Genomic DNA, 15875 nt, shown 5'->3' on the forward strand with positions numbered 1-15875 from the left:
AGAAAATCAGGATTTTTCATAATTTCGAACAACAGTCTTCAAAATTGTCCGAAGAAAGTTTGTGCAAAAAAAATTTTGAAAAAGTCAACATTTTCGATAGTAGTAAATTTAAATTTTCATTATTTTGGACAGTCCAATGATTAAAGAAGCATATGAATTAAAAATTTTTTCGCGGTCCAGAGCCGTGAGCTTATCTTAGGGTAGAGAGAGTGGAGGGAGGTGCTGTGAAATAAATAAATTTTTAATTAACAATATGGCCAAAATTTATTAATAACAACAAATTTAACAAGTTTTATCATACACTCACTCGGGGTAAAACCAATAACTTCCCGATTTTTGAAAATTTTCAATTTTCTTAGCGGGAAGTTAAAAATTTAATGATATAATTATTTAACATTATTATAATTTTAATTCAAATTCTATTTTTAAATTGTATGATGGAATTTCTTTTTTCAATTTGTTCAGTTTTTCATACTCTATAAAAAAAAAAAAAAAAAATTGTAATACTACACAAAATAATCTTTTAATAATGTCAATGAAAAACAAAACAACTCGGTATTTTTATAATTTTCATAGTGCAAGAAAAAATTAGAAATATAGAATTTTAAAAATTTTTAATAAATGATTTTTAAATTCGCCATGAGGAAGAATAAACCGAAAAAAAAAATTATTGATAATCTTCGAAATAGTTTTCTTGAATCAGGAATATTCTTCTTGAATCAATAAAGGTTTTCTATCAACGTTTTTATCTGAATTCTCACAACCTCAGAAAAAAATTGATAACCCTGTTTAAAATTTCCAATAGGATCCTATCAAAAGCGACAAAAGCCACTTAGAAACCCATAAATTTTATTGGTTCCTAAGTGGCTTTTGTCGCTTTTGATGGGATCTTATTGGAGCTTTTCAACAGGGAAATAATCTTTAATAACATTTACTCAAAAATAACAAGTCTCATCACAGAAAAAAAAGACACCATGGTTTTAACAATATCCGTAAAATGAGGCAAGTTCATGTGATAAAATTTTCCTGCTGATAAATGATACTCCTTATTCAATCTTTGCATAATATATATAATGTCCTTACGCGTACTAGTTGGAAAACTATACCAACAACAACTATAAACTGCTACGCGTGAGTCTTGAAGTCTTGATGATAGTTCATCGCCAGCATAACAGTATATAAATATTTGGGCTGAAAAATACAAAACTGTACCAGTGGCATCTTCAAAAACCATTCTCATATTATTGTTCTTAAGTGCTACAAAAATCATTATAACTGAAACAATAAATATAATTACACGTTATTTATATTCATCTTTTTGGATTTATGTAAAGCATATTTTCGATTAAAAAAGTAGTATTTAAAACAACTATTATACACGGAAAGAAAAATATAAGAACTGTTCCCATAATTTTATGGGATTTTTTCCTACGTCATGATAGAAACTATGACCATAAATTATGGGAACAGTTCCCATAATTACAGAAAATTTTCCCATAATTATAGGAATTCATAGGAACGGTTTCCTATACTATTATGGGAATGATGCCTATAATATATAGAAGTGAACCCTATAAATTGTGCGAATGGCTCCTCCAATGATATAGGAATAGTTCTCACAATATTATGGGCATAGTTCCCATATTATCATAGGAATGATTCCTATAATATTATTCTAATGATTCCTATACTATTATAGGAATATTTTTTTAGAAAATAATGCAGAACACATTTCTATTATACAAATAAATATCGATAAAGTTCTTATGACAATATAAATTTCATGATATCATTATTATTATTCTCATAATTTAATTCAAAATAGTTCACATGTTATTTCAATACCTTTTCTGAAAATTAATAATGTTGTTAATGTAGATAATTATAATTATTGTTATAATTATAATTATTATAATAATTGATAAATTTAGTATAGACCGGATAGCTAAAATGGTAGAGTAGCCGACATGTCTTCGGAAGGTTCTGGGTTCGAATCCCAGTCCGAGCTATATAATAATTTTTTCTCGCATATTCTATAAACTCACATTAAGATGATCCTCTCCACATTCCTTTCTCAATCCTTTCCTACCAATATCCTGTTACGTGAATGTGGAACGCTTCACGTAATAATTACCGTAACTCCTATTCTTTCCTGCTTCACAGCGTTATTTATATTTGTAAAATATAAATATATTTGTCTTTACTAAATTGATAATTATCAATGCAGGGGAGAGTGGAGTACGAAGACCAAAAAAATTTTGTTCCTGTTTTCTGCTAAATTATCATATATATGATATATTGTCTTATTTTTAGACAAATGTGTGATGCCTAGGGCATAATAGATCACCTGAAAAAATTGAGTCAAAAAAAATTTGTTTTTCTTTCGAATTTTAGGGCAATTCAGGATATTTTGTTTATAATAGATCATAAAAAATATAATAATTTTCTAACTTTTGAAAATTTTCAATTTTCTTAGTAGGAAGTTCAATTTTTTCATAAAAATTATCCCTGCAAATAAGCGTTATCATAAATTTAATTTCGTGTTACTAAAAAATTTTTGTCCAAAACCTTCATTCAATCCTCCATATTATAAGAGAACTTTTTCACTATTTTGGCAATAAATATTTTTTTAATACTACATGAGAATAATTCCCATACTATTATGGAATAATTCTTATAATATGATAGGTATTATTCCTATAATAGTATAGGAATAGTTCCCATACTATTATGGAAATGGTTCCCATAATGGTTTAGGAATAGTTTCCATAATATCATAGGGATGGTTCTCATAATGACCTGGGAACTGTTCTTATATCATTATGGGAACTATTTCCACACCAGTATTGGAACCATTCCTATAATATTCTAGGAATAATTCCTATAACCATTATGGGAACCATTCCCACCAATTATAGAAATATTCCCTATACACGGAAAGAAAATTATGGGAACTATTCCTATACCATTATGGGAATGGTTCCCATAATGCTATAGGAATAGTTCCTATACTATTATAGAAACTATTCCTATATCATTATGGGAACTACTCCTATAATATTATGGGAATGGTTCCCATAATGCTATAGGAATCATTCCTATACTATTATAAGAATGGTTTTCATAATTTATGGGAACCATTCCCATAATAGTATAAGAATGGTTTCCACAATATATAGGTTTAAATCCTACAGGGAAAAAAAAATTGGGGTTGCCACATGATACATTTCTGTGGAAGATACATGACTTTCATGTGACAGCAACATGATCTTCATGTGGCAGGCAATAATAGTTAAAACAACAATAATAATTAAATAATAATAATTTATATTATTAAGAGAATAAGAACAATTTTGTCTCCTAGATAGTCACATGATGAAATCGATTTTTTTAGTGAAATTTAGTGTCATTGTAAAGGACTTGACTTGAATTTGTGCCTTTTCAAAGTTTCATATCATTCTCGTCGATAGTCAATTTATGATAATAGATATTTAGGTTGCATTCGAAAATGCTCTATCTCTAAACATATAATTGAGGAATGACCTTGTGTCTTGTGAACTACTGACATTTTTAAAGATATAATCTCATTTCGATGTTACACCCATCGAGACCTTTCATTTAAGTATCCACATCAATTTTTCATATATTTTATATATTTATATATGGGTCATTCTCAGTTAATACGTAAATCGCTTATTAATAAAACGCGGCACGACAAAAAATTTGAAAACTTAATTAAATTTTATCATGTTTCGATCAAAACAATCATTCTAAACGTGTCTGCAAGGCGGTCAGTCAATTTATTAATTTTATCTTGTTTTATAAGAAACCAGGGGAGATACTCAATCCAGGGGAGAAACTTGATAAACAGTATGTAAAAAAAACATAATAATCGAGTTTTTTCAATGAACTATACTGTGAATATATTTATACGTTAAATTAAATAACAATATGCAACCTTTAAACAATAAAAAAAATTCTAGTTTGAAGTTTTCATATCTCCCCTGGAGTTCGTGTCTTTCCCCTGGCCTTTACAAGACAGGGGAGATAGAAACAGGGGAGATACTTTTTAGTAACAAAAACAGAAGTAATGACAAATGTATTTATTGTACGCGATTAACCAAGAAAACTTAGAATCTATGCACAACAAGAAGTAAATATACAGATGTATTAAAATTTTTAGATAAATATTTTTAGAATAAAATTTACCAGGGGAGAGACTCCGTTCACTCCTTCTCAACTGATCCACAGAATATCAGTAATGAAATAAATAACAAAATGACTGCGCACCTACCCAGTAAACACGTTTACGTCAATGTGACGTCAAAATGACATTGGGCTATGTCAGGATTTACGTAAGATACAAGTCACGAATGAGTCATATGTGACTCATTATTTCACACTTCTTGACGTAAGATTCTGACGTAAAAATATGACGTAGTCATGACGTCAGTATTATGTCTCAATGACATTTATGACGTCAATATGACATACCTGTGATGTCTATATCATGATAATGATGTCATTATGACGTAAAAGTGATGTAAGTGATGTAAGAATTGTACCTCAGAAAAAATATTAAAAAAAAATTTCTCAAAAATAAAAAGATGGCAATTTTGAAATTAATTATAGTGTTGTGGACTTATTACAGTTTGAAACACTAGTTATATGTTGATACTTGATGAAAAAATCCTGAAATATGCTGGGCTCGAACTTGGGTCCTCACGTGTCGGAGTCTGGAACGCTGCTCACTTGTCCAAGTAACGGTTCATGTCACGAAGTAAATAACTTACGTGATAAGCCTTACATGACGAAAAATGCTTATTTCATAATTTTTTCTGAGATTAAATGGATTTTAAGAGCTGGAATTGTATAAAATTCAAGTCTAATAATATTCATTAAACTCATGAAATTTTATAAAGTTCTATAAAACTTTGTAAAAACTCTTATAAAAGGCTCTCTAGTGAAACTTGTGGTAATTAATAGACAATTTATAAATTTTCATAAGAATTGATTGAATCTTACACTTTCAAAAATTTTCGTCTAAAAGCGGACCCAGAGAACTTTCACAAAGTGAAATTTTTTCAGAGTAAACGATGTATCCGTGTCATTTGAATATTTTTAATACTTATTGATTTCTCAAGACTCGAATTTTTTTTTTTATTTAATTTTTCCGAAGATTTAGTATTTTTCATTTGGATTTTTCTTCTTCAAAATTTCAATTTACAAAATTTAGATTTTTTTTTAATTTCAACTCTTTTAAGTATACCATTTTTTTTAATCTATATTTCTTTTTAATTTCAATTTTTTCGAAATTTGAATTTCTTTAATTTAACATACTAACAACATTATGAAACTTGATGTACACAGTAAAATTTTTGCGTCATTGTGTCAAAATTTTGTGTTAAAAATTTTTATGTTAAATATTTAACATTTTTATGTTGATTTAACACAATAAATGTTAAATTTACACTTAAAGAGTTAAATATTTAACACAAAAATTTTTAACACTAAAGTTTTTGACGCAATGACGCAAAATTTTTTACTGCGTAAAATACTATTAGTCTCGTCAATAACAATCATGGAACTGTTTGAATTATTTCAAATACAATGTTTCATAAGTAGCAGCACTAATGTCAGAAAATTATTTTTCAAGTAATAGTGCAATATTTAAATGACTGACATTTAATTTCTTGACGTGAAATCATAAGAAATTATATGTTTACTCGCTTGACGGTTTAAAAATTTAGAGTTCATGCCACATAAATTGAACTCGGTATTTTGTTATCAGTTTCAACCAAATCATTTATACCGAATGAAGTCGAAAATATTTTACAATGGATAAAGGTCCCTAAATTGATGGAAAAAATATAAGTCTGTAACATATTCAACGAAAGACGTGTATTTCTTGCACCAAGAAAATTTTGACGGAGGCCGAAGTTATATTGGAGCAAGAAGTGTTTTAGTGTCAAGAAATTTTGACTTCATTCACGAAATTTTCAGTCATCTTTAATATATTCTTGGTCCAAAGAAATTTACCTTTGAGTCAAGATTTTTTTTCTGCAGTGTATGGAAACATACAAGCAAAGATACAAAAATTTTATATCCCACATGTATTTAATTTGTATGTTTTTCTTAAAAACGTAAATGAAAAATATTTTGTATGTTATTTGCTAATATGTTAGATATATTCATTAATATTATAAATTATAAATTTTTGTTATTAAAAGCGGACTTAAATTTACAAGGTACCAGCTTAAATCAGCTGTTTACCTCTTCCTGATTCTTACTAAATTTTAAACCAATTTTCACTAATATTTAGCGATTAATTGTAAATTAGACATCTTGTTAAAGAAGTTTTATATTTGATAAATTTTGATCAATCGATAATATTAAAAAAATACATCCCCCAAATTTTATCAATATTATGGAAAATAATCGTTTGTCACTGATTTAGAAAATGACTTTCAAATTATGTCAGTATTATGTACAATTGTGACAAATTATTGATGTTAAATAATGACTCTCAGATGGTATCGGTATTACGTAAGACCATGACTTGTCACTGATGTAAACACATGATATTAATCTTACGTCAAGATTACGTACAACCGTGACTTGTCACTGATGTAAACGCATGATGTTAAACTTACGTCAAGATTACGTACAGCCGTGACTTGTCACTGATGTAAACGCATGATGTTAAACTTACGTCAAGATTACGTACAACCGTAACTTGTCACTGATGTAAATGCATAATGTTAAACTTACGTCGTTATGACATACAATGATGGCATTAATGTTACGTAATATTGTATTTTATATATTATGTCAGTTGTACGTAATATCTAAGTCATTTCCGTTACATCATAGAGAAGTAATAAACTTACATCAGTATGATGTCAAAAATATATCATATATTTTTACATCATAATTGGATCACAAGACAGGTCAATTTTACGTCATATTTACGTAAAATATTGTGACATTCCTATGACTTATAAATGACGTCATATTGAAGTCATGTGTTCACTGGGATATAGTTCGAGTGGTCCTGACTCCAAAGTATAAACTCAACGACGTTCGTTTAAGGTCTTCAATTTCCGCGAGTCGGTAAACAAATGCCGATTTTACAGGAAAATAAACATGCCAGGGGACAAGACGCAAAATGTGGGGGACAAACTTAAACGTAATTTTTTTTAAGAAAAAAAAAATATCATGCAATTTTACTCGCTTGATTACGAGAATTTATTTAATTTATTTTGTTGAAATATATAATCTAAATAATCTATTTGATTTCTAAGCACTTTAAATTACTAATATATAAACAGAATCAGCCCGGGGACAAGCCAGGGGAGAGATGTTTTCGGACTGAGATAAAATTGTGACTAAATTAAATAAAATTAAGAAATTAATTTGAGTGACCACTTACATGAGCACGAGCTTTAAGAGATAATTAAATTATTTTAAAAAAGATGATTTTTCACCGTGGACGTCGAATTTACGTCTTAACTGAGAATGACCCATATATGAAAAATATATCAAAATGCATGTGGGTATTCAAATGAAAACTCTTGATGAGTGTAACATCGAGATGAGCTTATATCTTCAAAAATGTCAATAGTTTACCAGATACAAGGTCATTTCTTCATTATGTATCTAGACACAGGGCATTTTCGAATGCAGCCTAAATTCTTATTATAATAAATTGACTGTTGGTGAGAATGATATGAAACCTTGAAAAGGCACAACTCCAAGCAAAAACCCATTTTATCATATAAATACACTGGCCACAAAATTTTTCTTATTCTCTTAATAATATAGATTATTATCGTTATAATTATTATCATTATTTAATTATTATTGTTGTTTTAGCTATTATTGCCTACTACATGAAAATTATGTTACTGTCACATGAAAATTATATGAATGTATAATGTGGCAGCCCCAATTTTTTTTTTCCGTGTATATATTATAGGAATCATTTTGAACTCACTCCGCACGAAGATTTTATCTTTATTTTATTTTGAGAATGATTCCCATAATGGTATAGGAATTATTCCTATAATATTATAATCCTATAATATTATAATATTATAATCCTTCCTATACCATTATGGGAACTATTCCCATAATGGTATAGTTCCCATAATGATATAGGAACCATTACTTTATCATTATGGGAATATTTCCCATAATATTATGGGAATGGTTCCTATAACTGTATAGAAATCATTCCTATAATTATAGAAACCATTCCTATACCATTATGGGAACCATTCCCATCGTTATTATTCCTATGTATTATTATTCCTATAATATTCTAGGAATCCTTCCTATACCATTATGGGAACTATTCCCATAATGGTATAGTTCCCATAATGATATAGGAACCATTCCCACGATGGGATTAGTTCCCATAATGATATAGGAACCATTCCCACGATGGGATTAGTTCCCATAATGATATAGGAACCATTACTTTATCATTATGAGAATATTTCCCATAATATTATGGGAAATGTTCCTATAATTTTGGAAAAATTTCCTATGATTATGGGAACAGTTCCTATAATTGCCTGGGAACTGTTCCCATAAAATTATGGGAATAGTTCCCATATTTTTCTTTCCGTGTAATGCTACTTTTTAAATAAAGACTTACTCATTATGTTCAAATGAATTCCACTTATGATCAGTACTGCCAGTGTTATATAATTGAAAGATTCGCGTAATTTATCCATCAGCATTAATACATATTTTTGACGATAAATAATTTTATAAAAATTATTACGTACAAAAACTTTGTTATTGTCAACTAAGAAATTTTCAATTTTCATGTTGCTAATCTTTATTTGGCCGGAAAGATGTGACGCCAAAACAAGAAAATATAAATCAATACCACAACTGACAATATTATAAATTACAAATTCGAACGTACGACACACGAAACGAATCAAATAAACAACAATCGGTATATCTGCTAAATTCCAGCAATCTGAACTCATGGGCGTAGTGCGTACATAAACGGTTGTATTATCATTTGTTAAAACAGTATGAGGAATACTTTCTATAATAAACTTTGTTGTGTACAACATCAACGGCGTCAAGATTCCATAAAATAAGATACTATTCAATGATGAATATTGTCGCATAATCTTTCTAGACTCATTGTCTTTGATTGTCTGCCAATCATTAACAACATTTTTAAGAATAAATAATATATTTTTATGGTTTAAATTCAACAGAGATATCTTAATTATAGCTGACACTGTTCCAAATATCATTCCAAATAATGAAGCTATTTCATAACTTGTACCACATTGGTCGAGTAGTTCGTGGATTAGAAAAACCCCTGCAATTATCTAAAATGAAAAAAATTCAATTAATTGTTAATTTAGAGATACCATAAGGATCTATAAAAAATTTGTTTTTCAAGCAGTCGATGTAATGATCTAAAAGTACAATATTGACAAAAATTTTGTAAAAAAATTTTTTTTGTCAGTATTAAACGTTTTGAACATTATTACGTCTTAATGGCATCTGTAATGCAATTTAATTTTGACCAATAAGCTAATCAAAATTCTCTACCAGAATTCGATAATGATACAATATTCCTTATTTATATCAATAACTAAATTAACATAGAGTGTAATCAGTGATCTAACAATAAAAGCATACCCATTTAAAATCAAAATTACCAAGTAGACATATAGTGAAAAAATACGGATTTCCCAAAAGATGTTCCTCGGTTCCAAAGGCCACGAACATATTATTTTCATTATATATCTGTATAATCCAATAGCTTTCATTGATTCGTCTGTCCATTTTATTGTTTCACTTTCTGTCATTTTGCCCTTCATTGTCAAAATTGAACTGAATATTATTTAAGCGCTTGCATCATGCAGACGACAGAGAATAGTAATTTATTAATGACATTATATAGGATATTATGTATTATTCATAGTCGGATCGGTGTAACCCCTGCAGTAGTAATGATGGTTCATATCTCGGATTATCAATATTTAATTAGAATATATTTGCTTATTTATTTCTATATAAAATATTTTTGGGAAAAATATTAATTTATATATATACATTAATTTTATATTTAGAAGATGCGCATTGGTAAAACTTAATTTTCGTAGACAAGCACTTCATATTTATGTTATAGGTCGTATCAAAAAACCGTGAATTGTTAGTGATTTGATTAATACATACTAGATAATAAATATCAGATCTACTTGATTTGAGGAAAGTTGACTGTAATATAATATTTAATTTTTTCTCGATTGGGTCTTAGTTTTTTCAGTCACTGGAACTTTAATGATTGAACTGGGTCAACTTTTAATTTTATGAGTTTTTTTTTAATGTTATAGCGATAACAAGTAAAAAAATTCAGTACAGTAGAATAAAAATTATTCAGAGTGGTGATCGATCAGAAAAACCTGAAGGTTGATGGATTTTTAAACTCTAGAATAACCAGAGAATTTTTTAATCAATTTTTTAATATTTTAATTATTTTTAATAACTTTTGAATAAAAAAACTAAATTAAATTTGATAAATATTCATACTATTTGAACTCGAAACACTGGAGATACTTAAAGATATGCGTAAGTTATTGAACTAAATTAATAAAGAAATGAAAATTATTAAAAATCAATATTTTTTTAAAAATCTTTTATCCTTTCAATGCCACTAGTTAACTGTGCTGTAACTAATAGTTGATATTATTTTATTTTATTGAAAGAGGTATTCTAGTCTAGAGACATGGACTTGGGAGGTTTTTCAAAGCTTGATAATAAATACCAACATATATTTTTACCATCCATTTTTTATCAATTATTTATTCGAATTTTAAAAATATTCAAAAAAAATTTTTAAACGAAAAAATAATGGTAATGTGGCGGGTCAAAAAAATAGTACGTCCTGGTTGACATAGTTCTATTCTTTCTAGTCATCGGAAAAAAGTATTCTTAATCAGCAAGGATGTCATTATAGCCCCTATCTCGAAAAAAAAATTTTTTTCACAAAACGGCAACTGTTAAAAAAACGATCGATTTTTTGCCTATTTTTTCACTTCGAGATTTTTAAAAAGTAGTAAATATCGAAATTTTGTATTTATTCTGCTAGATGTTATCGAGGAATACACCTTGTTATCGAGGAATACAGGGAACTTGAGATATCCTGTCAACCTTGTTGAAATAATAGTTTACAGAAAAATTCCTTTAAAGGTTCGAGTTTCACTAGGACGACCGGTCTATTCGCGAAGTCAATGAAATAGCTACATTGCGTATATAACTTCGTCAATAATTAAAAATACCTCCTTAACTTCTCTTATTTCTGTTTCTTTCAAATTTCTGATACATATTGATTAAAAATTATTATAAAAATAACTAATAAACAATCTCAATATTGGCTTTTACATTATTTTATTTTATAGATATTTTATTTAATTTTTGAATTAAAAAAATATCTGTCAAGGGATTGACTCAAGAAAATCATAGTCACAAAAACTTAACGCGGTTTTTCATATATGATACTAGTATTTCAAAATTATAATGAAAAATTTATTTTGCGAAATAATAGAATAATTAAATATCCCTTAAATTTTTATTTTTGAAGTAAATCCTGGAATTTTGGTTAGAGTCACAGTAACGCCATCAGGAAATTTAAAAGTAGGCTTTTAATCACCTCTCTCTTATTGAAAAAATTTTGTTGATATTTGAAAATTTTCTATCACGATACTTGATCATTCTTCTGAAGGACTAGTAACTATTGTCAAAATTGTAAGACTAAATGTAAATAGTCTATATTTAGTAAAATATTTAAAAATTCAACTAATAATATACTGTCTTAGTAAAAGTAAAAGTCAAAAAATACATATTCGGAGTACTCATTATCATAAACTTATTATCATTTAACACTCTGTTTATTCAAAAATTACCAGCCTCATCACAGAAAAAAAAGATACTAGTGTTTTAATAACACTTCCCGGGTCAAAAAATTTAGTCTGTTTTATGATTAATAAAAATTTTTAATATTTTTCATTCAATTTAATTTTATTATGTGCATCTATTTTATATAAGAATTTAATCTGTTTTTGCCCATACTATTCCAAATTCAGACCAATTTCAGATCATTTTTAATGTTATAATAAAATTGTTTTCTATTGTTTCAAGACCAAAATCAGACTTTTTTTGTTACAATCATTTAACTGGTTTTGATCGCATCAAGGTCAAAAAAAACAAAAACGTTGCATAATTTTTAGTCGGTTTTTGATCGCCTGTAGATCAAAAACAGACCTGTTACGAGTTAGATAGTAATAATAATAATAATAAAAATAATAATAATATATTTATTTATTTATTATTATTTTATTCATGTCCTCGAAGATCCTCTACAGGGCACAGCTTTTCATTCTCTGAAATTGAAATAGTGACTATTCACTATTTCGTAGTGCAGTGTATACCAAGCGGTATTCTTCGCACTACCAAATAGTGAATATCGCTCATTAAATGATGCGAGAAAGTATAAAATTTACCATTAATCTTGTCATCTTGTCAACATTTTAATCTTGTCAATGTATTCACATTGTGTTTAATAACGATAATTAGAAAACTCTAGATTTAGATCCATAATCAAACGATGAGAACTATTTTATATACGTATATTAATACAAATTTATTAGTTATCACTGCAACTAATATTCGCAGTTACAAAACTTTTATAATCCATGAAATGTTAAGCTGTGACAAATAAATATGACAGATGTAAGGTTATAATCGACGTTCAGTTCATAAAACAAGAGAACGTATGAATATATTATAAATTAATTTATTTTTTCAAATAAATGCGACTTATAATTTTTAATGAGATACTTGTGAGTCCAAAAAAATATAAGTCACTATCTTAGTCGACTTTTGGCCTTCGAACATTTAGAGTGAAAATTGTAGATCAAAAACAGTATAAGATTTCATATTGAATTTGAAAACAATACATAAAGTCCATCTACAAATTAACTAGACTAAAAACCGATCGAACTTTTAAAACTTTTTAGTCTCATTAGATTAGAAACAGCATAAAATATTCATAGCTGCTCAATTATTTTACTAAAAAGTTATTTAGACTTAAAACAGATCAAAAATAATTTGAATAGTAGATCAAATATAGATGAAAATATTTTTAAAAGTTCAAATACAGATCAATAAGTTCAAATGCAGATCATTTAGCTTAAAATCAGTTTAAATTTTTCGACCCGGGTTATAAAATTTTCCAAATTCATACGATAAAATTTTCCTGCCGTTAAATGGAATTCTTGACTAGTTCTTAGCATAATATATTTTATATCCTTACAATTCTTCGTTGGAAAGTTATACCAATAACAGCTAAACACTGAAAAACATGACTCTTGCATAGCCGATTTCAATTTTTCCCCAGCATAGCAGTATATAAATATTTGAGAAAAAAAATACAAAATTGTCCCAGCAGCATCTCGGATTACCGAACTAATATCGTGATTTTTTAGCGCTATAAATATCATGATGACTGTAACAAACATTGTTATTATTAAACAGCAGTACTGCATATAATTTAATAATCATATACAAATTTGTGAAAATATTTAGTTATGTATTGTGTACTTCTTTTTGACTTAAAAATTTTTCAATTTTTAGATAAATGATCTAGTTCAATCATGAAGGATGAGAGAGATTAAAAAAAAAAACATTTACACGGATTTAAATTAATTACACTGAGAAAATAAAATACTTCTATAAAAAAATTATTCTTGATACAAAAACATCAATTTTTGATAATTATCGAGAACATAATTTCTTGTCTGAAGAATTGATCAAATTGATATTATTTTGTCAATAAGTAATTAATTTTAATTGGTGCATTTCAACAAATTGTTGAGCTAAGAAATTTTTGTCTGGACAATGATTTTTCTCAGTGTAGTCCCAATTTGTACATGATAAAAAATATAATTATAAAAATATATTGAATCATACTTATAATTAAATGTATTCCACTTATCAACAATACTGTAAGCATTATATAGGTGAATGATTTATGTAACATATGCATCAAATCAACTAAATGTTTTTGTCGGATTACGATTTTGTAAAATTTTGTTTTTTCGAATTTTCCACAACTGGTGATATTGTAAATAATAAACTCAAAAATACGACATGCAAATTGAAAAGCGTAAATGACAATATTTGTATTAGAAAAATCCCAACATTTAGCGCTCAATGGAAGTAGATGTTCAACAACAGTAATATTGTCAACTAAAATAGTTTTTGGTAATCCGTCGATGGTCAATTTTGACGTGTAACAAAACATTGATGTCAATATGCTGAAGAATAATACTCTATTCAATGACGAATATTCATGCATTATTTTTTTGCATTTTTCATCTTCAATTGTCCACCAATCATTTATGAAACTTGTCACAATAAATTTTATGTTATCATTGTAAATGTGTAAAAATAGGATTTTTATATGTCCCGATACCGCTGCAAAAATAATTCTAAATCATGTTATATTTATTGTGTTATATTTTATTCATAATCGAGCTTAAAAAATTAACATGATCATAAATATGGCCTGTATCAGGCAATCAATATTTTATGTGAAGGTTATTACTTATTTAGCCCGATATGAATGCATATGAAGACAATATGCATAAATGTATGTGCCAGAATTTTAAATTTGGCGAATGCGCCGTTTTTTCTGTTGAGAGAAAATTTATTTTAGGGTTATAGAATGATTCATCATTGGTTGAATAAACTTCATTGGTGTGGTGAGGAAATTTGTTAGGGTATTTGTTATTTTATAAGTGCGCTGACATTAGAAATTACTTATCAAAAGTAATCGATATTTTCTTGACCAGTGTTTCAGATAGAATTAGAGGTACAAATCAAATTTTTGTATTTATACTAAAATAACTTTTTTTAATAATTTGTAAAATAAGACTTTTATCTTTATTTTCTTATTATCTTTACACAAGGAGATAAAGACCAAGACAACCGGTGTAGTCAATGCTCTTGGAAGATTCAAGAAACTGGACGAGGAATGGCAGTCATCACGACGATGCATTCAAACTGAAGTTGAGACAGAAAAAGCAAAAGACAGAAGAAGAATATATGGCGAGGCTTTCGCCTACCTCCGAAGAGGCCGTTTCCTGGGCTCAAAAGAGCTATACACGCACGTACATCTATCCTACCCTCACATAGGAAATACACAGCCAAGTTTGCTGGCAAGGAAAAACCCTGCCCTTAAGCATTTACGCTATCATAGGACAGATGTGAATTGAGTTGAATTTAATGTCAATCTGTCCTCGTACTCAGTTAACTGTATCAACCCATTCAACAACTGCGTTAGCCTGATCGGTAATATAATGACAACCCGACCAGTTACCAGCGGGGCCCATGCGGGGAGGTACAGCCGTAAGACCTGTTTGAGCCATAACAATAGATCTCAATAAAACGTAACATACTTATTCTTAGGACGATTTCCGAGGTTAAGTTCTAAGATGAGCCAAATCTGTCGATTAGTTTAGAAATGAGAGCAATTCAAAAATTTCAAAAATCGCAAAAATTTTCACTTTTACCGTATTTCTGTGCAATTACAATTGAACGCGATATCTTATCAAAATTCTATAAATGGCATCTGAAAACTTATTAAATAAGCTTTAATTTGTGTACCTCATTATCAGTCTAGGCCAAAAATTACCTACTTTCTCAGACAGATTTAATGAAATTTTACTTTTGCATTCGTTTTGACGTCATTGTTGTTTAATCAAACAAAAATGTATTTTTTTTTTTTCGTATGCAACCCTAGTAGTATTTTCATTATTCATCATAAAATCTAC

At 28.1% G+C, this 15875-nt stretch overlaps 1 protein-coding gene and 1 long non-coding RNA gene across 2 annotated transcripts; both read right to left on the reverse strand.

Moving 5' to 3' along the window:
- Positions 1 to 915: 915 nt before the first annotated feature.
- On the reverse strand, positions 916 to 8819 carry LOC123275520 (odorant receptor coreceptor-like). The gene is made up of 2 exons (XM_044743683.1): positions 8663 to 8819; positions 916 to 1275 (listed from the first exon to the last, which is right to left on the reverse strand). Exons 1-2 carry the CDS (start codon positions 8745 to 8747, stop codon positions 932 to 934), a joined length of 429 nt encoding a protein of 142 aa, XP_044599618.1. The 5' UTR covers positions 8748 to 8819; the 3' UTR covers positions 916 to 931.
- Positions 8820 to 13186: 4367 nt separating this feature from the next.
- On the reverse strand, positions 13187 to 14143 carry LOC123275524. Its single transcript, XR_006511702.1, has 2 exons — positions 14011 to 14143; positions 13187 to 13546 (listed from the first exon to the last, which is right to left on the reverse strand). It is a non-coding gene; the product is annotated as an uncharacterized LOC123275524 (long non-coding RNA).
- Positions 14144 to 15875: the final 1732 nt, after the last annotated feature.

The sequence above is a fragment of the Cotesia glomerata genome, linkage group LG2, assembly GCF_020080835.1.
Source record: "Cotesia glomerata isolate CgM1 linkage group LG2, MPM_Cglom_v2.3, whole genome shotgun sequence".
Classification (NCBI taxonomy): domain Eukaryota; kingdom Metazoa; phylum Arthropoda; class Insecta; order Hymenoptera; family Braconidae; genus Cotesia; species Cotesia glomerata.